The 26,242-nt window shown below is 39.4% G+C and overlaps 2 protein-coding genes across 2 annotated transcripts in view; one reads left to right on the top strand and one right to left on the bottom strand.

Moving 5' to 3' along the window:
• The window catches only part of pomgnt1 (protein O-linked mannose N-acetylglucosaminyltransferase 1 (beta 1,2-)), a 305,595-nt gene extending 290,851 nt beyond the window's left edge, over positions 1-14,744 (top strand). Inside the window, exon 23 of the mRNA XM_077533431.1 lies at positions 10,634-14,744. Within this exon, the coding sequence (XP_077389557.1) occupies positions 10,634-10,727 (94 nt within the window). The 3' untranslated portion in view covers positions 10,728-14,744. The remainder of the gene's footprint in view (positions 1-10,633) is intronic.
• tspan1 (tetraspanin 1) overlaps positions 8,193-26,242 on the bottom strand; it is a 29,939-nt gene continuing 11,889 nt past the window's right edge. Inside the window, exons 4-7 of the mRNA XM_077533440.1 lie at positions 22,812-22,910; positions 14,086-14,229; positions 12,532-12,615; positions 8,193-8,297 (exon numbers count right to left, since the gene is read on the bottom strand). Coding sequence (XP_077389566.1) covers positions 8,244-8,297; positions 12,532-12,615; positions 14,086-14,229; positions 22,812-22,910 — 381 coding nt within the window. The 3' untranslated portion in view covers positions 8,193-8,243. The remainder of the gene's footprint in view (positions 8,298-12,531; positions 12,616-14,085; positions 14,230-22,811; positions 22,911-26,242) is intronic.

The following is a 26,242-nucleotide window of genomic DNA, read 5'->3' as shown; positions in this document are numbered from 1 at the left end:
TCACATTCCGTTAGCATAATGTAGCTACAATAGGCTGTTTTCACGGAAGAAAATAAGGCGACATTTAGACTGATTGAAACGCCGCGGAATGGAACGGCTGTTCTTCATAAAGTCATTCTGTTCTATTACATTCAACTTTGCCGCCCCTTTCACGCTAAATGTTGCCGTCCACCTCACTTTCACCCCAATAGTTACGACCGAGAAGTGATCGATCTTGAGGTTACTGCTATTTGAAAACAACACATTTTCTTCTCAATGTCAAGATACTCGCTTCTTACCTTTTCGAGTAGAAAGAAAGCCAGCTGTGAATCACTTTTCTAATCCAAGTCCGATCTCAACGCTCTCCACCGCTGAAATGTCAAACCAATGTTCACTCTCGTTCTCGGCGCCGGTCACTATCAAGTTTAGATTATTTATTTTTTTTCGTGGCACTTGACATTGTTTTCATTTTTTTTTTTTTTATGAGCAGCCTTCCGCGGAGTAACAGCGGGTGTCTGGGGCAGCGAAAATCTGTACTAGTTCCGTCTTCGCGCGACAGGAAACAACTGACGATGACGCGAATAACGTCACATCCCGCAGACAGAGGGCGGGAAATTCGAAGGATTCGGACCGGACGCTTCCTAAATAATATTGGCCAGAGGCTTGTAGGAGTACCCATTGTGAACAGCGAAGATGTTTATCTACTAATTAGAATATGTTTCAGTCATAAATGGTCAAATAAAAAGCCTATTGTTAAGTTCTTTTTTTTGGAAATCCTACATAGAGTGGCTTTAAAACTGCCACAATATCGTCGTCGTCATGTTCACAATATACAATAAAAGGAACACAACTGTTAAAAAAAAAAAAAAAAAAAGTCAGGTTGATTTCCATTCATGCAGTTCTAGCACCCTCTAGAGGCTAGTTTATTAGTGCAATTTAATTTTCATTATGGATGTTTTGGCCTTACGATGTTTCAAATCTATGCTAATTGTCAGATGAAGGGGAACCTAATTTGCTTGTGAAGCAAGTCAATGTGCTTGCATTACCAAGTAAGTGTCTCAATATTGTTATTAGACTCTAATAGTACATATAAACTATGCACTAACATATAAAATGCATATAAACCACCTAAATCTCTAATAATTAGATATTTAGGTGGTTTATATGCATTGCTGTTATGTACAAAAGCACAATATTGTGCTTTTTTTTTAGTGTGAGCTTTTTTTTTTTTTTTTTTAAATATCACCAACTCCCCCCACAATATTGTGATAATTATTGTATCGTGACCTTCATACCGTGAAATCGTATCATGATGTTTGGATATAGTTACATTCCTAATACTTATATTGAGTTGACAATGACCATCTCGTCCTGCATTCTCAAACTTTGGTACTAAAATATATTTTAAGTTCTACTCAAGAATGCATGACATTACCAGAAGCCAATCAGCCTTATTAGCTGATCAAATGTTTATTTTAAATACACGTATTATACTGCATTTTCTTTAATATTTATATATTTTCAATACTGTACAGTATTTCTATGAACAGAAAAAGATTTAAAAAATAATCACTATGAATTGTAAACAAAGTAGATGTGTTCCACACAAAAAAAACAGCAATATAGTTAGTGTTGTTCCGATACCGTTTTTTGGCCCACGATTCCGATACCGAGCTTTGTAGTATCGTCCGATACCGATACCTATGGTTGTTTTTTTTTCCTCAGCATGGAAAAGCTGTCCTGCCATTGGCTCAGAGCATTCAGGGGCCAATATGATGAGCATGTCACATATCAGTGAATGTCGTGCACGAGCAAGACATGACGCTGCATCTAAAATCCTATATTAGCGTTGCAATTAATGGTATCGGCTAGGGCTGGGTATCGATTTCCAAAATCAATTTGATTCAACTCAGAAGGGCCCGATTCGATTTGTTGTTTGAAGGAAAAAACTCCCGAAGTCGATGCTAACTTCTCGTTTGCATTTGCTAACTTCTTGTTAGCGCTAGGCTAGCGATGTTTCAAAAACGAAGCGTGTTTTATTTTTAAATGTACACTGGATGTCATTTTTAACGTTGTGTATTTAGTTTTACAGTTAACTCCAACTGCAGTGTCATTAAAGTGTCATTAAAGGATGCTTCGGGACAGCAGAATAACTACACACTTGCTAGTTGCTAATTCTACGCAGGCAAAATGGTGCATTCAGGGTACTTTCACAACGTCGGAAACTTCGGCTTTCTTCGCTGACGTTTTCAGGGGAAAACAATCGGCCATTTAGCTCAATTGGCCGATTGTTTTGGCCTATGTTTGAAGGCCAATAATCGGCTGATTATAATCGGCGGCCGATAAATTGGGTGGGCACATTGATCTACGGGGGGAAAAACTATTAAAAGTATCGATTCATGGTTTTATGAACCGATATTGGGCTATGAGAAGGAATATCGATTTGATATCGATATTTTAGACCCAGCCCTAGTATCGGCATGTTACTTGAGAGCTGGTATCGGAACAACACTAAATATAGTGGGGGAAGATAGTATATCTAATAGGATTCAACCATATTAAAGGAAATAGAAATAAACTCCCGTAGAAACAACAGAAAGATTGGGTCAAATTTAGCAGTGTTAATTGCGTGTGTCAATATTTTGACATTGCGTTTAAAAGGCGTCTTGTCCAGGGTCCGACATTAAGCCTTTCAGAGTGGCAACCCTGTGGGGCCACAGTGTTGTGGTGGTCCTGCGGAAAAGGTACTGGCCCCGTATATTCATGACATCACGCGATAAGTTTCAGTGATTATTTCATATTTTGCATCTTTATTCTATTTTATTTAAGACTTTTGGAAGATATTACTCATCTATAGTTTTACATGTAAAAAGGAATGTGTTGATTTTATCATCCATCCATGCATCCATCATGGCCATTAGGCCATTCTTAATGCCAGGCCCTGCTTATAAGTTTAAATGTGTTAAAAGTATGTGGGAGGGGTTAAAAACAAAAAAAAGTATTTAAAAACAAACCAAAAAAAGCTCTCTCTAATCTATTGGAGTGGGTCTCGAACATATCCCCGCGATAAATAGGTTTATTCTGTTTGCTTAGGAGAGAAAATGGTTAATTATCATATCATTATCATATACATGTCAGAATTCGTTTAATTCCAAATTTCTTTGTGCTGTTTTTGTTTTGTTTTACTACTGACTGCTTCGGCCATTCGGCGCATACTGTATGTTTTAACTTAACTCTATTTATTTACCTCTATCTATGAAAGTATTTGCTTTTTTAATCTGGATCTGTGCAACAAAATGATGAGATCATGTACATACATACCCATATATTTTGATAAAAATATAGAGAGTTTGAATATATTTAACTATTGAGGCTGAAGCAAACGCATAAACATCATAATCAATTCCTATATCAAGAATACTCTGATTTGTACTTCTCAAGTTCAATTTCAGTAGACAGCTGTTTGATGGTTGGTTGGCCAGCATGTACTGAATTAGCTACTTTGTTAAATTAAATTATGTTCTCATATAACATAATATAAAACCATATCTGAGATTCGATTGCATTTAAATTCGGAATCTTACCGAATCATTCATGCCACTGTTTCATCCAGTGATAGGAGGAATGTGTTTATAATGTATCAATACTACATTCAGTCATTGCATCCTCAACAGGACATTGCCAAGTTGGGACTACTTAAAAATGAAAACTGTCTTAACTTGACTTTATTCATTTTGCAGTTGCATCAAATAAAATTATACATACCGGTTGTTCCCGTACAACATAGACAAAGGAGGGAACTTTACAAATCACAAACTTAATGAGTGATTATGACTTGATGACATGTCCAGGATAATATTAACAGTTGTGTTCTTTTTTTTTTTTAAATACAGCAAACAATTTAATGTATTGAAACAAAAATAAATTCACAGAGTCAAGTAGCTGCTACTAGTACGCCAGTATCCCCTATGTGAATGGGAATGTGACTGAAAGTAAGACGATTCAAGTTAAGCAGGTGAAAATGTGTGAATCTGTTTGAGGGAATCCTATTGTGTGTTTAGCTTTTGCTTGTCCTCAAATACATTATGCTTTCCAGTTGTGATGTGTGTGCATGTGCTGGCAGGGCCAGGGTATCGCTTTTTCAATTGCAGTTGGCCTGTTTGAAATAGAACCCAACAACGTTACCACTGACTGAATGTATTTTAATGGGTGACATACTGAATACTGCAGTGATTTGTTTAGAAAAAAAAAAGGAAAAAAAAAAGCAAGTACGAGTGATGATTTGTGAAAGTGACTTGACATTTGTGAGTTTGTTTTATCATGCAAATAGATATTTTTCAACCCGTTTAACATGCCTTTATTCTTTCATTTTATTATTGTATGTGATTCATTAAGTGTTTTTTTTTTTATGTCCAGTGCCGAGAAAAAGACATCTTTTCAAATTATTTTTTGTGTAGTTTATCCCTTTAAGATCATCAAAGAAATTAATATTATATTAAAAGAAACATGGACCCGTGTACTTTTCAGCCATTCGTTTTAACTTCTGATGTTGGTAAATGGAAATGGATTTATTTATTTATTTTTGGTGGGGGGGGGGGCTTTAATAGTCGGCTGTTTTTATTTCAAACTGGATATATTTCAACTTGACTCTAGACTAGACTGAGGTACTTCCTTTACTGCAAGTGCAGTGGTGTTTTGCTGCCCCCTAGCGTCTATTTCGAAGCTTATTGTGATTCTACGGAACTTCCAAACATTGGTTTAGAATTGGTTACTAACTTACGTCAACTTGATAGTGGACATGAAAATCAACGGCAGTGGTAAGACTACGAAGAGGAGGCTCAAGACACACCTTTTTAGTTTGGCATTTAAATGATTTTTGATTTTATTTTTTTTTACCCAATTTATTTATTTATGTTTTTAATCATACTGTCTTTTAGCTTTGTTTTTGCCTCGCCTTTCGTTCTGTTTTCTTCTTGTGTTTAACTTTTTGTTTGTTTGTTTGTTTTTTCAGCCTTTAACTGTCTTTATTTGGTTGATACTAAGTTTCAGGTTCGTTTCCTCATGGGTGAAGCGGAGCCCGTGTGACACACTTTCTAACGTCTGTATAATTCTGTATAATATCAAAATAAATTGCTTAAAATCACATTTAAAATCATCACCAAAGGCTCATTTATTAATTTCCAAATACTAAAACAAAGGACATTTTCACGATAATTATTGTTTTAGTTACTTGTAAGCATAAAATGTAGTTTGTTAGTTTTTTTTTTTTTTAAAGCATTTTTGTTTATATTTTATTTCGTTTTTTTTTGTTTTGTTTTTTTTTTCATTAACAAAAATAACCTTGGTCTATCTCTATACAAGAAGCACTCAAAAATGTTGTCTCTCAGAAACCTTCAATAAGCCACATGGTTAGGGAAATGTATGCAAATATATCAGGCGTTGTTTTTTCTGTGGTCGTCCAAGGACAAGTGAGGGTTTCTGTTTTCTGACTTCCAAAACCTCCAATATTAAAGATCACCTGGGGTTACATTTGGTTCTTACCATTTGACCACTTTACATTTTCAATCCATCATCTATTACATGTCAAATTCAAGGCACGCAGACAAAATTGTGAACTGCAAAACCTGATTGTCTTCATTAAATCTAAATCTTACTTGTACATTTTATTTCACTTATTTATTGATTTATCTTTATTTTATCCTGATTAGATTTTTTTATGCCTTTTACCTGTTAAATTTACTTCACTCATTTATTGATTTAGTATTTTTTATGTCATTCTGATTTTACTTATTTTTATGTATTTCCTGCTCGTTGTGGGAATGCTAAAAGCATTCCCACATATGTTGTTTCTGACCCCTAACTCTAACCCTAACCTTTACCCCCTAACCCTAACCCCCCACATTACTTACAGTACTCGCATAATTTAATGTTAAAGAGCAACTTTTCCTCATTCATTTTCAATGGGACTGACTTTGAAATTTTTCCAAGTCCCACTTTCCATGCCTACTTCCATACATACAACTGATCATCATTACCCTCTCTGATACTGCTCAATGGCTCACTTAGTAGAGTGCATTGTTCAGTAACCAGGAAGTCACGGGTTTGAATCCCACCTCTGACTGTAGATGGCAGTGTACAAAAAGTACAAAAAAATAAAAGTATCCAGTGGATGCTAGCATAAAACAGAATGTGAATGCTTTTTTGCACTCACTCACACATGTGAGTGAGTGAGTGAATGAGTGAGTGAGTGGAAAAAAAAAAAATCCATGCGTGCTGTCAAGTTGCCACGGGAGTGATGTCACGCAGCCGACAAATGTGCCCAGCCCTGTTTGCGACACGCCACCCCCCACTTTGCGATTGGCTGGAGGGGTATAAACGCTGTCTGTCCAGAGAAACGTCCCGCTGTTTACAAAACAGACACAAAATGGCAAAATGCAGGCTGGGGGGCGTGGGGGTTTAGGAAAAAAATCACCACCAAACATTAACATAAGCCCAGATGTGTAGACTGAGAAAGAGTTAGTGTGTACATCCTGTATTTAAAAAGTGCATTTTCCTGAATGAAAACAACAGACCCTGCCTTTAAGTTAATGCCACAATTAACGTTTAATATTTTTCTTTATTAAGATGCATTTCTTAACCTGACAAACTAAAAATGCAATGCAGACAATCTAAAATGCATATATAGAATTTTCAACATGAAGAAGTAAAAAATAAGTAAATAAGTAAAGTAAAAAATAAGAACAAGTAAAAAAAAAAAAAAAGACATTTAGTTACATTTATACGGTCTTAGAGTTGCATCTGACCCATTTTGCTGATGAGGCCCCTGGTAAAAATGAATTTAACACTCTTGATTCAATTCAATTTTATTTTATATTATATAGCGCCAAATCACAATAGAAGTTGTCTCAGGCGACTTTACACATGGAGCAGAAATGCCACATTGCTCATTTTTAAAATACTAACTGAACCAAACATGAGCATGCCCCGAGCGTCGGAGACGAGGGCAAAACTCCCTCCTGGGAAGAAACCCTCGAACAGACTCCAGACTCAATGCGGGGTGGTTATTAACGTCGGCTAGTTTTCTAAGACATAAGTTGACTTTTATTGGAAGAGTCAGTCAGTACACTATAACTTATCGTTAATTAGTTGAAAGACCTTGAAAATTGTCTTTTTTTAAAATTGCAGTTTATTCAAGACATTTTGATACTTCTCAGATCATTAAGGACTGCACTGCACTGCCAGAGATCAAACCAATTCTATTTTTAAATCCTGCACAGCCTTTTTGACAATGCTCACGTAGACTTATGATGTATAAAAGTCACAATATCTGAATGAGATTTACCTCGTCGAAGTAATAAAAAATAATTGCTTTGCATGACGTCAAACACCAGTTTTCGCATGGTCATCAGTGCAAGAGAGCGATTGGCTGTGACATTGACATTTTTGGCCACATGGTTGAGAGACATTAGCATTCTTGTTGTAATAAAAAAAGGCCTACCCCTTCCGCCGGCAGGGTTGAAAGCAGAGAAGTTTGGAAGTTTTTACCTCAGGTTCCACAAGTTTAATAGTGAAAAAGTTGAAATAGTAGAAATTTACAGTGTAATTTGTTGAAAATGTAAAGTGGGGGAAAATGTTTAATTTGGTCTAGGCTATGTTTAATTAGCTAAAATGAAGAGTAAAAAAAATAAATATTTTTTTGTTAATTTGGCCTAAGCTAGAGCCAAAGTATAATTTGAAGTATAAAGTATAATACAAAACCTCTTTCCAGAAATATTCATCAATGAAAAGCAAAATTAGATTTGTTGCTTTTACTTGTCTTTAATGTTAGCTAACCTGTATTTGTTTTCTTTCGAGATGCCGAAACATAGATATAGTTTGACATTGTCGCTGCCGTTTCACTGAGTTGAAGACCACAGAATTTGTGTTTTATTGTGCATGTTGTTTTACATATTAATTATTTGTGGTTGAACTTGAAGTAGCCACATTTGTTTACTGTTGAATCTTGCTCCATGCTAAGTTTTTTACTTTGTACCTGTCTATTTTTTTTTACAGTCAGTGCTTTTGTTTTTTAAATGTCATTGTTTTCTGAGTGAGGTCAGCTGAAGTAGAAAATACGGTAAAGGCATTAGAGGACTACAAGAGAAAGAACACAAGTATTAAACTGTTAAGTTACATTGACAGTTGATGATGAGATTTTAAAAACCTCCACAAAAAAGGTCAAAGGAATTCCACCGTGATCCATTTGTGTTGCTTGTTGTGTCAGCTTACTCTTTGTCCATGTGACAGTACAAGTACATTGTCACAATCAAGGCAGCAATCTGGGAAAATAAGATGTAAAAATGTTTAATCTGCTGCTGGTGATATGATGTATTTTCTGGGGAAAAAAGAAGGTCTTTTAATGGAAAACTAACTGAAAGACCATAAAAATGGTGAGAAGCAAACTCAGGATAGTTTAAGTAATTTCAATCCATCCATTCATCCATCCATGTAAGTAACCTTGCTCTCGCAAAATGAAGTTTCGCCGTATTTGTGAGTTCACAAACTCCGGAGAATACATCTTGTACCGCTCCGGCAGATAACTGCCGTTCCCGAACCACCAACCACTAGGGGTGTGCCAATACATCGATTATTAGATTCATCGCGGTTTGACACGTGACAATTAGATTACGGTTAATAAATGTTGAAAAACGATTATTTTCCATAATAATTTAATGACAAACACTACCGCTGCATATGGAACGAAAGTAAAAGACGCTTGCCGCCCGGACACTTAAAGGTCAGATTGCAACCTTTTAATACAATTCACATTACCATAGATAATTTGTTTTGTAATAGATATACATCATTTCAAGCAAGTTGTGAACCATAGTTTGACTAAAAGTCAGGTGTTAATGGCAAATTCCAGTGTTTCCGATCTTTCCGACTTACCGCTAGGACTACCGGAAAAGACGTTTTAGTAGACACGCGACATCAAACACATACTGTACACAGTGCACAGTCCACTCTTTCTTGAATGCGACACAATCATTCAATGGCGACCAAACTTTTGAAATCCGAAGAGGAAGATGATTTTGAGACAGAAAAGACGACAGAATACAGCGATGTCCAGCCGGATTTGTTTGAGCCAATTAGGACGTCAGAGTCACTCAATGACGATGACGACGATGTGGAAAGTGTCACGGAGGAGCCTGAACAAGCCACAATACGAGCAGAGTGGATCGCAAATATAGACCGGTATGTTTGTATGTATTACATTTTTTGCCCCCAAAAAGGAAGACATGTCCAGATAAAAACGGTTTGGTCACCCAAAATATAGCTAATGGTATTGTGAAGTGAGTTCGTTACTAAGGTCCGCCAGTGTCCGTGTTTGCAAACTCCCTTGCATCTGTTGTAAATGCATTTTGGCCAACTGGGTCAATTTGGCTCTGTCATTACATACTTGGGTGGTATAAAACCATAGTAATAGTCCTTATGGCAAATGCTGGATGGCTTAGCCTGCATGCTAACTTGGAGGAATGAGTCTTGCTCTATGTTTAAAGTCCGAGTCTGCCGGTTTCGCTCTGGAAAAGGCACTTTTTAAATACAGGATTTAAACAAACAAACAAACTACTTCTCAATTTACAGATCAGGGCTTGTCTTCATTTCTGGTGGTGATTTTGTCCTACTAAACCCTCACCCACCCAGCCTGTATTTTGCCATTTTGTGTTTGTTTTGTAAACAGTGGGACGTTTCTGTGGAAAGACAGTGTTTATAACCATCCAGTCAATTGCAGAGCGGGGGGGTTCGCAAACGGGGCCGGGCGAATTTGCCGGCTGCGTGTGACGTTACCCCCGCGGCAATTTGAAAGCACGCACGGATTTTTATTTGTTTTTTCACTCACTCATTCACACATGTAAGCTTCTGTGAGTGAGTGAGTGAGCAAATTCGCCCGGCCCCGTTTGTGACACGCCACCCCCCGCTCTGCGATTGGCTGGAGGGGTGTAATCACTGTCTTTCCACAGAAACGTCCCACTGTTGACAAAACAAACACAAAATGGCAAAATACAGGCTGGGGGGGTCTAGGACAAAATCACCAGTAGTGGTTTGATTAAATCCTTTATTTAAAAAGTGCCTTTTCCAGAGTGAAACTGGCAGACATAACATAGATACAACATAGATTTAACGTAGATAGTAGATACTGCCTTGTCTTGTTGCTGACACACATAGGGCCGCCATCTTATGTGTATTTGTGGTCCAATAAATTCATTAGAACTCTATTTCTTTAGCGATTTTGATGTGGATATTTTTTTTTTGAACAAACATCAGACATGTAGCGATTTATTTATTTTTTTTGAACAAACATCAGACATGTAGCGATGAGAATTTTCTATTTTCTCCATTTTCAGTCTAAAGACCACAAACCCCAGGAAGCATCTGAATAGTGTTTTGGTGAATGCCGTTCGGAGTCTGTCACCAATAACTGTCCGTGCGGAAACACTAAATATTGGTTCTGGCAACTTCTAGGTGCCGCAAATATGTTTGTTTTTGTTTTTTTAAATGATTAAAATAGCTTTGATGCATGCATTTGTGCATCGGCCAATTATTGTGGTCGACCCAACCAACTTGGGCAACCTTTTTTCCCCAGCCCTAATCTATTTACTACCGTTTATCCAAGGTCTGGTCGCGGGGGGAGCAGCTTTAGCAGGGAAGCACTGTCTTGCTCCTCTAGGGGGATCTCCAGGTGTTCCCAGACCAGCCGAGAAACATAATCCCTCCACCGTTTTCATGGGTCGTCCCCGGGGTCTCCTCCCAGTGGGACATGCCCGGAACACCTCGCCAGAGAAGCATACAGAGCCTCGTTTCCACCGACAGTATCTACCCTACTCTACTCTGCTCTTCTCTACTTGGCTCTACAACAAAAAGCTGTTAGTCTCCACGGCCACCAGCTGGGAGCGCCTCCTCACCTCGCCAATGACGTCATGCGAGAGCAACCACAGCTAGCGTGTACTGCACACGCAGGCGAAAACAATGGAGAGCACGGATATTTTTTTGTACCTGGTACTTTATTTGTGACTGTTTGTTTCAGCCAGAAGACATTGAATGAATATTGCAGCAACCAGAGGACCGCATTCAATAATGTTAAAAAGGTTTGCACCTCCTAAAAAGTTCAAACAATCTGTTTAAAAGCCATTGCTGTCCTTTCTTGTTGTTCGTCGTTAATGGGAGCTGTTTTCCCGGGGTGGTGGTTTGCGCAGCTGCACATTGATGACGACATGTCTCAAACCAATCATTGGCCTCCAAAATGTCATGTCTGGGACACGCCAGGGTTAAGTTTGAGTTCATGACCTGTTAAGTTTGGGTTCATGACCGTCAGGTCAATTGTCTGTTTGGAATTGATGTAACAGCATCTAGTTTCAACTGGTTTTAAGTTATGTGTCAGCTAGGTGATGTCAGGAGCTTTGTGATGTCAATCTTTAATCCTTTACTTAGTCACAACCAATCAGATCGATTCACTGTCTGTAGTAGCTGTCTGAGAAGTGTTTCTTTGTTGGATTATTCCTCTGTCCAGCTGGCCACCTGCTTCTCTCTTTCTCGATGCCTTCTCGTTGTTTCTGGTCAAGTCAAGTTAGTCCCACGCCTTCTGATGTTATATGAATAAAGTGTTAAAACTCTCATTTGTATCTGCGCTTTTGGGATCCAACCTCAGAACGTAACACAAAATAATTGTCACGTTTTGGAACTGGGCTACTTTTTTTTTTTTTTTTAGAACCGCAAAGGAGGAGGTACCAGAAAAAGTAGAGTAGATTCGAATAGAGTTAAGTGGATTTGTTGGTGGAGACGGGGCTAAATGTAGAGTAGAGTAGATGCCGGCGGTGGGAACGAGGCTCAGGAGGTATCCTAACCAGATGGCCGGATCACGACAGCTGGCTCATCTCAGTGTGGAGGAGCAGTGGCTCGACTCTGACCGAGCTTCTCAAACTATCTCTAAAGCCTGATACACATATAAAGATTTTTTTTTAATCTTTGTCAGATACCACACATAAAGATAAAAAATCGGGCATTTAACAGCTTTGGTTGTATTGTGTGTAAGGTGCACAGATAATCTCATCACAGCTCCCTCACAAACATAAAGATGATCATCTCAACACTGGTCAAGATTCTAGTCCTCCGTGAGAGACCTCCCGCGTGATTATACGTGATCTAATCACAACCGGAAGGGGGAAAAAAATCAATTGAAACAACTTGGAAACAACGAGACACACCATGGAAGACAACAAACGCGACGAACTGGAAGTAATGATGCTGGTTTGCGGACTACTTCTCCCACGAGCTGGTCCTCATGGTAGAGGTCCATCGGACTTTGTGCTTCTGGTCAGACATGCTTTCTGATATGCTTGTTGTTTTTGTATACGCGCACTTCCATCTTTTTCAGGTAGGGCGCCTCTTGATTGGCTACATTTCGTTTGACGTCACAGTTGGTGGCGGGTGTAGAGCTCCTCCACTGTTCCATGGCCAGGACGAAAACCACACTGCTATTAATGTACTGTATAGAATATTCTTGTGTATATTTACCTCTAAAATGCCAATACCAGCTGAAATTCCTCCCACAATGTTTGCATGTTCTTTAAGGGACTCCAGGATTTGTTCAGAACAACCCTATGGAAGAGAGTCGGCATGTCAATGTCCATTCTATACATAGTACATTTTATACATAAAATTAAAGCAGTTTGATACATGAATGTTAAAATGCACATCATGATACAGTCCGTCCTCCACCTTGAAGTCTTCTGTCGCTCCAGCAGCAAACATGACCAGTCTTACTGTTCTTATAAATGTATTGAACTATCCATCCATCCATGCATCCATTTTCTGAAATGGGTCACGGGGGTGCTGGAGCCTATCCTAGCCGGCTTCGGGCAGTAGGCGGAGTACACCTAGAACTGGTCACCAGCCAATTGCAGGGCACACAGAGACGAACAACCATCCACACGCACATCCAAGCCTGGTACACCTATAATGATTTTTCAAATCTTAAAAGATTTTTTTATCTTTGTCAGACCGCACACGTAAAGATAAAAAATCGGGCATTTAACAGTTTTGGCTGTATTGCGTGTAAGGTGCACAGATAATCTGTGGAGTGCCCAGATAATCTCATCACAGTGCCGCACACACAAAGATTGTCTTCCACTACTGGTCAAGAAGCCAGTCCTCTGAGGGAAAGCTCTTGCGTGATCATTGAATCAACATTGATTTTCCATCCAAATCATCAGTATGGTTGACATTGAAATTTCCGACAATAAACAACGCTGAATCGACATTGAAACATTGTCCTATGGTATGTCAGGCGATGTTGGATTAACATTGTTTTATAATTTATGGACTAACATTGACAAATAGTTGATTAGAAGTCATCGAATTATTGATGAGCCGGGGTTATGGTCTAAAAATATTTTTTTGTGGGTGACCAAACTTTTTTTTTTTTTTTTTAAGATATTTATTTTTTGGTCACTTACTCGCACACACACAAACGTGATCTCCCGGGCGGTGAATGAACCCACACTAGGGATGGGCGGATTGATACCAAAATATTGATATGTCGATATTTTTTCAGCAACTCAAAATAAAAACCCACAAAAATGAAATGTGGAGCGCCAAACTGCATCATGCACACCGCTACAGACACCTTGTGCACTAATAGGATTCAGCGCCTGGCCGTTGTCTTGTCCACCCAGCCCAATATTTTCCGGGGCCAGATTTTGTTTGTCCATTCCTGCCTATTCTATGTGTAAGACAGTGTTTTGTCTAATGCCCTTCCTGGGACAACCTTTAAAATTAACCCTACCTTAGGAACGGCACTAGAAATAGACTGGCTTAATGGCTGGTTATCTGTAGTATTTATAATATTCAGTTATTCAGTATGAATGTCAGCTTAGAAAATGATAACTCCCTTGCACTCAAGATTCAGAACTAGTGACATTACAGTTCTTTTAGGTGAACTGAATCACTAGAATCAGTTCATTTAAAAGAACCGTTCACCGAATTAATTTGTTCTTTTTGAAGGAATCGGTCGTAACCAACACAACACTATTCAGAACAGTGCAGGTCTTAAGTACATTAGCATCTCACCTGAACAAAGCTTTTCTTTGCCTCCTCTAGGCTGCAGTGGAATGTCTTAGTGGGGCAGCACCTTGGTGGCAAGTTGTCACCATTCTCCTTTGCAAACTTTGAATCCACAAAGTCTGTGAAATTGGTGAAACCACAGCAGTTCAGCTGAAAAATATATGAAAAACAACTTTCTCAGGGCGTTGAATCAATCGCAACTGTTCTGATAGTCTTTCACCTCTCATCTGAGCACAATTAATCAGTTTATGAATATTGGCTAGGTAGGATAGTTAGCTTGAGTGCTGGTGTGGAAAATTATTCATCCCCAAGTTAGACTCAAGCACCATAGCAGCAATGGTATTAATCTTTGTTATGTTTCTCTGCAGCACATCGGGTTTTTTTTTTTTTTTTTTTGCATGGTTCAATGGGATAAATATGCCATGTTTTACCATAAGAAGACTTGAATGGAAGAAAACATGTTTTTTCTCTAAACGCTGTGCGATTATTGAATTAACACTTGTAGCAGCGGCAGAGTGAGGGAAAGCGTGCTGGAAATTGCTGCTGATGGCTTGAATTCCGACACTGGTATAGGTATACTCGACAAATTGATTGGCAGCATACATGGAGTTCGATCATATCACAAGAGAGAGCTGTGTGTCTATGGTGGTTTAGTTTGAACGAAGGTACAACCAGTGTTGCCACAGTTACCTTGAAAAAGTAACTTAGTTACTTTACTGATTACTTGGTTTTAAAAGTAACTAAATTGTGTTACTGATTACTTGATTTTAAAAGTAACTAAGTTAGATTAAAAGTTACGTTTTTAGTTACTTTCAGCAGCTGCCGATAACACCATCTCAACATAAAAATAATGCAGTAGAAACGGAGTTCCAAATACTTTATTGAAAGTGCATTTTTAACATGAAAATAAAGGGTTTTTTTGATGAAAAACAAAATAGGCAGTCTCTCTTGACTTCTTGTAACGTAAATACTTTTTATAAAACAAAAAATAAAAATCTATCCAGGTTGAAAATGAAAATCCCCTAAATTCCTCTATTGTTTGTTTGTTCCGCTATTCCAGTGTGTACACATGTATCAGTTTAAATATTTATTAGTAGTTATTGACAGTTATAATTGTTTTTTGGTTTGTTTGTTTTTTCTCTTCAAAATAAGGATCAGGAAAACAAAAGGTTGATAATTTAATGTTAAATATAAATATTTAACCTTTAGACAGACACCAACACAATTAAACAGAATATTTGCACATTGTGAAGTATATCAGAAACATAAATTTAAGACATGAAATAAACCTACCGTCCAGCCAAAAGAAATATGAAGCCACCTTATGGAACAATAAATCTATCAAACACATTTAACCACTTAATATATGCAAAAATATTTCCAAAAGTTCATTTCCCTTTTTAATCAACAATTTTTGTATTTAACATTTTTTTTTTCTTTTGTCATCACTTTCATTTTTGGTTAATGTATGACATCTTTTTTTGTTTTTTTAATCTGAGACACGATGATGACCACAGAATCACTACTGTTTATATTTTGTTTTTTGGGCTGTCGTAATCGCGGGCACGTCTCAGTTCTCCTATCTGCTGCTCATGCTAGTTGTAGACATTGACAGGGAGCCACAAACTGAGAAATGAGATACTTGCAGTGTGCTTTTAGCTTAGCTGGTGTGTTGGCTGTGGGACATACCTGTGTGGTTTGAATCCATGCATTGGATCGTCACGGGAGTTATTCTTTTTGGCTCGCGCGCAGTACCAACGCCGGCCCGGGACATACAAGTGCACCGAGAGGACTCGATAGCCATGGGAAATACCGAGATGTACGGCACGGGCTTCTGCTAACTGTCTCCATTTGTATGTTGTCACTCGTTGCGCGCGCGCGCGCCGTGTCGCGAGCACGGAAACACGGAAGTAGCTTGAATGGTGATGCTACTGAAATGTAAACAAAACAAGTAGAGCACGGCGCAGAACTCTTGCTATTGTTATGAAAACCATAAAGCCTCACTCGCAACCGATACGGTCGTTTAGCTCCCCTTGACGAACGATGGTTCGGTCGAATCGTTTTTTTGTTCCACCCCTACTGAAAACGTAACTTGTCTGACGTCACTCCCCCTGGCGAGAGGGCGGAGACGACCTCATCCCATAATGCTTCACGGACCAGTTGAGGATGGAAATAAATTATTTTTTTTACCACTTTTATGGTCCATAATGCACACTTTTTTTGTTGTGTTGTGTGCCTGTTGGTTAGTACTAGTAGTAAAAGTATCATCACTTTTGTTTTGAATGTGCAAACCATTCATGACCAGACCATGGCTGAATTCAGTGTGGTGATCAATGACTTCTGCCTCATCTTCGTAGTTAGCAGTAGTTGTTTGTGACTGTTACAACAGTGAGATAGTTTGCCTTCTTCATGAAAATGTGGAGTAACGCATTGATTCTCTGGACAGTAACTTTAATCAGACTACTTTGTAGAATAAAGTAACGCGTTAGACTATTAGTTACTTTAGAAAGCAACTTTTTTGAGTAACGCGTTAACGCGTTACCGGCAACACTGGGTACAACAAGGTACGTTCGTTTAAAATGGAGCTCCTAGATGGAGTACTAGCCTTTTAACTACCGGATACTGCTGGTCTCAATGTAAAAGACAAACAGAGCTTACAGCTTGCCCATGCATTTCCTTTGCCAACATGAAATCAGCTTCGAAAAGAAATTTTGGGCATGTCACTTCAACATGACGGTGTGACGGCGTGGAGCAGATGAGTGCACAGTGAGTGCACCTTTTACATGAGATACTTATTTTGAAAGTGAAATGAAATCCAACAGCCCACAATCATAAAAAGCAACGCAAGGTACAATTCAGGACATGCAGCTGTGACGAAACCAGGAAGCAAGCGCCGACGGCGGGGAAAACAAACAAACCTAACATGGACAAATGGACGCTGCAATTAATTCTGCTCTTGCAGATTTACTCGCCGTTTCCTTGCTGAATGTTGAACAGCGAGAGGCGCTTCATGCATTCCTAGCTGGTAAGATGTTTGTGCTTCCCCACCCCTTTGACGAGAACTAGTGATGGGATTTTTGGTTCTTTTCAGTGATCCAGTTCATTTGGATCGGCTTAGTGAAAAGAGACGGCTCTTTTAACTTGAGCTTTTCTTTAAATTATTTACGACAAATTATATTATATTTATTCATTTTTTTCATTGTGCAAATAACATGGTTATAAACAACGAGATATCGTTATGAGCAACAAAATACTGGCGTAATATATCAATAAAGTGCAGATATGCATATAGGATGGTATCAGGGATCACACTAATAGCAAGCATAGCAAAACACACACACACAAGAAAACAAGTAAATATTGACAGTCATTCATCATTGCCTGTGCAAAAGAACTAGAACGCAATAGGCCAGTCTATGAAAGGGAAGATGGGGAAATATACAGAAGAGAGTGAAAAGTTGTGTTGGAGCTGCAGCAATGCAAGACCTAACCATAGTTATTACAGTGGTGGATTATGAAGATGGATGGGTAGCAGAGAGGGAGGGGGGGGTTGTTCATTCAGCAGCCTCACTGCCTGAGGGTAGAGACTATGGGCCAGTCTGGTGGTCCTGGCACGAATGGCCCTATATATCCTTCCAGAGGGTAACAGGCAGAAAAGGTCATGTGCAGGATGGTGCCAATCACGCAGGATGTTATGTACTCGCCTCAGACAGCGGGTGGTGTAGATGGTGTTGATCTCCGGGAGGCTAGCCCCGATGATTCTCCCTGCTATTTTCACCAACTTCTGGAGGGTCTGCTGCTCGGCTTTAGTACAGCTAGAAAACCATACTAGAAATCCGTATGTCAGTATGCTGCTGATTGCACACTGGTAAAAGTTGATCATGAGCTGCTGAGGAATGTTAGCAGACTTCAGTTTCCTCAGGTGGAAGAGGCGTTGTTGGGCCTTTCCCACAACTGAATTGGTGTTCTTGTTCCAGGTCAGGTCCTCTGACACCGTCACACCCAGATATTTGAAATTACTAACCCTCTCCACTACCTCATTCCCAATGAGGAGTGGAGAAGGGATGGAACATCGTGATTTACGAAAGTCCACAATTATTTCCTTAGTCTTTTTTTATGTTAAGGGTCAAGTTATGGTTTGCACACCATGACACTAGGTGCTGTACCTCACTTCTGTAAGAAGACTCGTCGTTGTTGTTAATGAGCCCGAGCACCGTCGTGTCATCTGCGAATTTAACAATAAGGTTAGAGGGGAGGGTGGCGCAACAGTCATATGTAAATAGTGTATAGAGTAATGGGCTAAGCACACATCCTTGAGGGGCCCCGGTGTTAGTAAAAAGCGTGCAAGAAGTGTGCTTGCCCAATCTAACAAACTGTGAGCAGTGAGTTAAAAAGTCCAAAATCCAATTACATAAAGTAAGGTTTAATCCAATAACTTGGGTATAAGTTTGGTCGGACGAATTGTATTAAAAGCTGTACTGAAGTCCACAAATAGTAGCCTAGCGTAAGTGTTTCTTTTCTCCAGGTGTTCTAATACTGTAGAAGTACGATGGCTATGGCATCTTCTGTTGATCTATTCTCCTTATATGCAAATTGATATGGGTCAAGTGTATATGATACTACTTTCTTAATGTACTTGATGACCAGCCTCTCCAGGCATTTGGCTGGTATAGGAGTGAGCGCCACCGGTCGATGGTCATTTAAGCATGTAACGTTTGACTGTTTGGGCACTGGAATAATGGTGGCTGCTTTGAAGCAGGCTGGAACCCATGATGTGGACAATGACATATTATAGATGATTTTGAAGACCTCTGTTAACTCATCCGCACGGTCTTTTAGCACCCGTCCCAGCACTCCATCTGGTCCGGCTGCTTTCCTGGGGTTGCAGGCAGGGTCGTACTTCATGCTCCCTCAGGACTGGGCTGTTATTAGGATATGGGAGAGGAGACAATACTGAGTCTGTATTGTCTCTGTCAAAACGGGCATAGAAAAGAGTTAGTTCCTCAGCCATGTTGGCACAATGGTCCCCTGAGGAAGGTGTTACCCCTCTATAGCCTGTAACAGCCTTGATACCTTCCCACACCTGCCATACATTTTGATAAATGACTTGGTGAACGAACTATTGCACTCTACTGACTGCAAATAGAAACAATTATCAAGCAAAGAAAATGATTTTTTCTCATTTTATTGAACAAATTAATGGGCTCCATACAATAAACAAGAAACAAAATTAAAATTTCAACCAACAACAATCAAAATAATAATCAAATAACAAAAATAGTGAGTAGTAATTTAACTGCAACAGCTGCAGCAAACAAAACAAACATTAGCTACTCACCCGGTCCAGGATAAAAGACCTTGCTTTATTTTCAATTTGCGTTACAAAAACAAAAAACAAAAAAACGGCTCTTTCTCTCATCTGACTTTAACCAATTAAAATTTCTCCAAATGTTACTGCGTTTTCGGCTCATCTTGTACAAACCGTGTTTGTGTGTTGTCCTTTCCTCTCCTGTTTTCTCCTCTTCCTGTCTCTCTCTGTCTGCGGGGGCGGCGCGTGCTGTACCCCCTTCTCTTCCCGTCTCCCTCTCTGAGCACGGCAGCTGAGCCACTGCCAAACCTCGCTTCAGACACGTGAAAAAGAGAGAGCGACATAGGTAGAGAGAGAGAGAGAGATAGAGAGAGAGAGAGAGAGAAAAAATGACGGTGCCGACTCTCATCGTTCACTTCGTACCAGCTCGTTCGCGACCGACACATCACTAACGAGAACAAAGAACGAAAACGAAGAGGACATTTTCATCCGTGGCGGTGATTGGTCAAATCAGCCGCATCGTCCAATCAGCTCGAAATATTGTACAGAATGTCCCGCCTTTCCCGAACAAATTACTATGGAGCAGTCCCAAATGGATATTGCGGACAACTCCCTTAAGTGAAGTGCAATATCAATCTGGCTATTACCAGGTTAGGGTACACCCTGAACTGGTTGCCAGCCAATCGACTCTTCAATTAACCTACCATGCAAGCCATATGGGGGCCCTAAGCAAAATAATGTCATGGGGCCCATATGTGCACCGTTTATTCACCGTGTACTGTGTAACCCATGCATCCAATTTCACACGTGAGTCCGATTTTGTTGCACTGCAGAAGGTAATTCAAACTTGTCATCCCAACTGACTGTCAGTACTTTTAGTATATGGTGCCAAAACTCATTCCAAAATAGGAAAAGAAAGAAGTTGATCTATATTTGTTTTAAGTAGGGCTGCACAATATATCGACAAATTATCAATATTGCGATGTTGGCACATTCAATATGCATATCTCAAAGATATCCAATAAGTTTCATAGGGAATTTTATACTTTTATCTAAATTTGACCAGTCTGCCGCTAACTAAAATGTGCACCGCCATCCAATAGTTGAACATGATTGAGAGGTCATTACTATTAATTAACTAAAAATGTATTGACTTTGCTTAATTTTGTTGCACGAAAAGTGTTATTCTATCATTAGACAATAAAAATGTAGTTTCTTTAGGTACATGTTAAATATCTACCGCTATATTCAGCAACTGTCGCATATTGCATGATTTTCCAATATCATGCAGCCTTAATTTTAAGCGTGTAATTAAGAATTGAAACTCACAAAATAATTTGTTTTAAAGGCCCAGTCTGCCGGTTTCACTCAGGAAAATGCACGTTTTAAATACAGGATTTAAACAAACAAACAAACTACTTCTCAATTTACAGATCTGGGCTTCTCTTCATGTCTGGTGGTGATTTTGTCCTAAATAAAGCCAAATGGAAGGACATTGAACTGATCAAGGATAACTATCCTGTACAAACATTGTTGGGAGGTGAATTTGTATCCCCCGGGAAGGAAGTGGAACCAGAATTAAGCCCAATTGCAGAATTTTCAATGCAAACATGGTATGGAATTTGTAAACAACTCAAACTGGGAAAGGAATTGGGTTTACTGAAATGGATTGGTTGGGATGATGTCGCATTTAAACAATGGAATGGAAGAGGTTTGACAGCTGTGTGCAAAATAATTAAGAAAAGTGTGATGGTGGAATTTCAGGATTTGAAAGATGAATACAACTTGAGGAACCAGGATTTGTTTAGGTATCTTCAATTGAGAGATTATTACCAAAGACAGATTAGGATAGAAGAGGGGCAAATTCATCCAATTGTTAACATTTTTGTACAAGCGTATCGCAAGACTCCAAGTAGGATTGTATCAATTTTGTATAGATGCTTGATGGATTCCAGAAATGGATCAACTATATATGTAAAGAACAAATGGGAAAAGGAGATTGACGAAGACATCCCAGAAGGCAGCTGGAATGACATGTGGAAGGCTCATCTTACTACAACCCACTCACAAGGTTGGGGAGAATTTGTTTGGAAGAATCAAATTTGCGATTTCATTACACCCAAACTTACTGGTAGGCGCCTGAAAATGACACAAAAGTGCTGGAGCTAATGTGAGCATTCAGACTCAGATCATTTCCATGTTTTCTGGAATTGTGAAGTCATCAAGCCTTTCTGGGTTATGATTCATAAATCTCTTTGCCAGATACTGGGTTATGGTGTACCATTAACATTTAAAGTGTTATACCTTGGCTATATACGAGAGACAGTTTGTAAAAAAGACCAATACTTGATGAAAATTCTTCTTGCTGCTGTGAAAAAAGCTATTACTAAGAAATGGTTAAAGGCGGACGTGCCTACATTGGGACAATGGAGAAAGGTAGTAGAAGATATACAGGATATGGAAAGACTGACATATAAAATCAGATTAAAGGAGGGACAGTTTGAAAAGGACTGGTATAAATGGCTGGAGTATAGATCTTGAATTGGATAAGGAGGATCAAGGTATTTTAAGTTACTCTCCTGCAGGCCGCCCCACACCGCCCCCCTTTTTGTTGATTTGTTTTGTTTTATTTTTTTTGTTTTGTTTTTATTTTTTTGTGGGGGGATATGTTTAATTAAAATAGGCCAGAATAAGAAAACAAGGATGTGTATTGTCAAGGATTCGAAATTGTGGTGATGGTATTATAATAGAATATGTTGCTTGTACAGAATCCAAATGTCTGCAAAGGTTGAATAAAAATTGTAAAAAATTCCAACGAATTGGCTAATTGTGATTTTGTCATTTCATGCACCACGGAGCTGGTTACATTACAGTGTGTATGTATCAACCTGCGTCAGTCCTGAATATTTGCGCTTTAACTCATTCACTGCCAGTCAGTTTAGAAAATGTTCAAATTTTCAATACTCACGTGATATTACATTCAATAATTATATATAAACCGAATCTATCAAATAACAGAATAGACTCCCTACTTTTTGCCCCGTCCCGTTCTTTTATAATTGACAGTAGAAAAATGTAGGTTTGTCAAAATACAGCCATTTCTCCCATGGACTCTCAAAATTTTGTATAAAATGGGGCAATGATGTCATCTACCGGTGGTTGGGCATCAGTAAAGTTGTTTCCAAGTTTGATATTTACAGTGGAGCATAATCAGATTCGCCCCCATTTAGCACCGCTCTAAAAAAATACAATTGACAAGTATACTTGTCAAAGGCAGTGAATGTTAATTTGATACCTACACAGCGGTATAAAATAATATTTAATATTGAAATTAATAATAAAAATACCCCAAAAATTTTCTGCTCGCGCCCTTGCGGCCACTCGCATATGTGACCTTGATTTACATAGAAGATGGAAAATTCACCTCTGTCATGGTGGTGTTCCAGAGCTTAGTGACCACAGCATTACTACCATAGTCCTCCTGTAAAACAGTGGTAGCCCACGCTTTGAGGATCCCCTTTGCCTGTGGAAAACAGGTGGAAATTGGTAATGAGTCTCATGCATGTGTCAAATCTTATTTCACTTTAGTGCATGGTCCCTTTCAGCATTTTCCCCTAGTACAGACGTTTTTATCACACTTTCGTTTGTTCCTGTTTTTATGGTACACATGCCTCTTAATCAGTGTTGTTCAGAGGTGGGTAGTAATGAGTTACATTTACTCCGTTACATGTACTTGAGTAACTTTAAAAAAAAAAAAAAAAAAAAAAAGTACTTCTAAGAGTAGTTTTACCACACAACACTTTTTACCTTTACTTGAGTAGATGTGTGAAAAAGGATCGCTACTCTTACCCCGCTATATTTGGCTACACTAAAGTCGTTACTTTTTTTTTCTCTTTTTTTTTTTGTTCATTATCTTTACCAGACGCCAACAGCGGTTCTGCCACATGACTGCGTTTCACCAATCAGACATAGCAACAATAATCACATGACGACTCCTTCCCTTAACATTCTACCAATCAGACGTGACAATGTAGTCACATACCACAGGCAGCAGAAACGCTAGCGGCATTTGGAACATAGCAGCGGGAGAGTACGAAGCCGAACACCCATGGCCTCATATAATAAGCATGTTTACCTTACACGCCATGCAGAATAACAGCTTTATAATGTGGTGTCTTATGTGTCTGCCGAAACAAACAGACATTTTGGCATATAAAAATTCCACATCGAACCTGAGGTAACATGTCGCGGTAAGTTTGACCTAAATTCCCTTTTTGCTGTATTTAGGCAGGTATTTGTCTAAGTGTTGAAAAGGACCTTTTCACATAAGACTCTTTTGCAAACACTTTGTTTACGGTTGCCATAAATGAAACAGATCACGATACATACAACAGATACAACAGTGGACTGCGCACTGTAAAACGCGGAGGCTGAGTTGCCATTGACGGCGCAGCGGGACAGCAAAAAAAAAAAAAAAAAAAAGGAAGACCAATTGAAAACCACTAGTAAACATTTCTAAAGAAACAAAAGGAAAAGAAAAGGTGTGGGCTCGACGCCACCGCGTGTTACATGTACCGTTCATGGCATACAAAACAAGACATTCCTCGCCAAAGAAGGAAAAATGGAAACTACTTCCACACAAAGAAAAGGAGCGCCACCTTGTGGCGCTGCACCACACTGCCGATTGTTACAGCACTGTGTACCGTATGTTGATGTTGTTGTTTTTTTTAAACCACTCACTCACACACACACACACACACACACAAGCTCACTTCATGTAAGCCACATGGGGTCTCCCAGGTGGAGGAGCAAACCCACGATAACCGGCACCGAAGGCACTGTGTACAGTATGTGTTTGATGTCCCGTGTCTACTGAAACGTCATTTCCGGTAGTCCTAGCGGTAAGTAAAGCAACTTCAGAAACACTGGGAATTTGCCATTAAAACCTGATTTTTAGTCAAACAACGGTTCACAACTTGCTTGAAATGATGTTACTCAGTACTTGAGTATTATTTTCAGTGAATACTTTTTTACTTGAGTAAGTTTTTTAATGACTACTTTTTACTTTTACTTGAGTAATATTATTTTGAAGTAACGCTACTCTTACTTGAGTACAATTTTTGGCTACTCGATCCACCTCTGGTGTTGTCACTAAAGCCTGGTTCACACAGCAAGATTTTAAAATTGTCATCTGATTTCCAATCTTTGACAGACACCACACGTGAAGAGAAAAAATCACGGGAGTTCCAGTTTTGAACGTACCGTGCGTGGTGTGCGGCCACACTGCACAATCAATACACTCCACACGAGCCGAGTTCATTCAAGAATGTGACGGGAAGTCTCGCAAAACCTCTCGAGATTAAATGTGGCGTAAACATGAGTCGATCCTGGTTTTCAGCCGAAAAAGCAGCATAAAAAGAAAATGTGTTGTTTAAATGAGTGTAAATGGGCACTGGCGAGACATCGCTTGCCCTCGGCTCGGTGCTGGCAGCGCAGGTTGGCGTCCCACCCGGAGACCACGTTTATTTGTGGAGAATGTGTGCGCATGTATATGTAAAAATACAAATAATTAAAAAACTAAAAAGGGTGTAATAGCGCAAGCACAGATTTTCTGCTGCGTCATGACTGTTTTTATTTTGGATCCCCCAACGGCTTCCTCGCTGGCTGCACGTCACTGTCAATCTGCTGCGCGGAGCGAAATCGGGCCAAAAAATCCAACATGTTGGATACGCCCGATTTCAAGTCGGGGGTCCTTCCGAGCGCCGATATCGGGAGGCGCCGTGTGTGGTGACACACGGCAGGATTATCTGTGAAGATTATCGCTTGCGTCTCGGCGCGTCCTTACGATTGTCGGGAGGGGAAATTCGGGGCTAAAATCGGGCCAATTCTCCTGCCGTGTGAACCAGTCTTAAGTAACGCGTTATTTTAATCTGATTACTTTCTTTTAATAACAAGCAATCTAATGCATTCATTTTTCCAAACCAGTAAACTGATTAAAGTTACTTTTCCTAAGTGGCTGTACGTTACTGCTTTTTTATTAACTCGTAATGTACGTAGAATGCAAAATTTAGTTGTCCATTTCGAAGATAATTTCGAGGAGAAAATGTTTCTCTTGCATTTGGGAGTGAGGTCACATCGCATGTCACGTTTTCTCAGCGGAAGACGCAACCCCGGATCAACGTGTACCAACGTGTGAGCAGTGAGCGCTAGGAGTCTGCCAAAAACAATAGACACTTCCTACCTCGTCACAATGTAAACAATGGAAGAAGCAGGAGGACCGCCACAAACGGATGCATTTGCTCATTGGAAATACAGGCATTACTTCGCATTTTTGTCCAGTAAAGATTTCAAAACCCTTTCAGTGCGTTACAAACTTTGCGCTGGCTAAAAACGCCACATCCAATTTGAGGAAACACATCACAGCACAACGCGATACAACTCGAAGCAAAGGCGACAAGTAGGGAGACAGCCAGCAGTTCTACATTTCCTTCAACCCAGCTGCATAAAAACAATGTCGGAGCGTGTGAGGCTGTGAGCTGCAGCCAGTTCTGTCGGCAAAGTGAGTTACCTTCGGCGTGTGGAGGCGATTTTGGGGGGAAAAAACAAGAAAAAAAAAAGCAGATGGTGGTTGGATAACATTGAAGCGGTCACGTATTGTTTGGCCAAGATAAACAATCCGCAGTGACTGTTTTACCGTGACGGGTAACTCGCCATCTCGTTGACTTGAGTCTGTGATGCAAACCGGCCGCGAAGCTAACAAACGAGATGGTGTGCGCGTCGCAGTCGCGCAGCAGAGTATACATGCACATTTGGGTTATTCATACCTCTAGTAAAGTCTACAAGCAATCACGGCAT

The sequence above is a fragment of the Festucalex cinctus genome, chromosome 10, assembly GCF_051991245.1.
Source record: "Festucalex cinctus isolate MCC-2025b chromosome 10, RoL_Fcin_1.0, whole genome shotgun sequence".
NCBI classification, from domain to species: Eukaryota; Metazoa; Chordata; class Actinopteri; order Syngnathiformes; family Syngnathidae; genus Festucalex; species Festucalex cinctus.
Note: the sequence above shows the minus strand (reverse complement) of the source record. Positions and strands in the feature narration are given on the sequence as shown.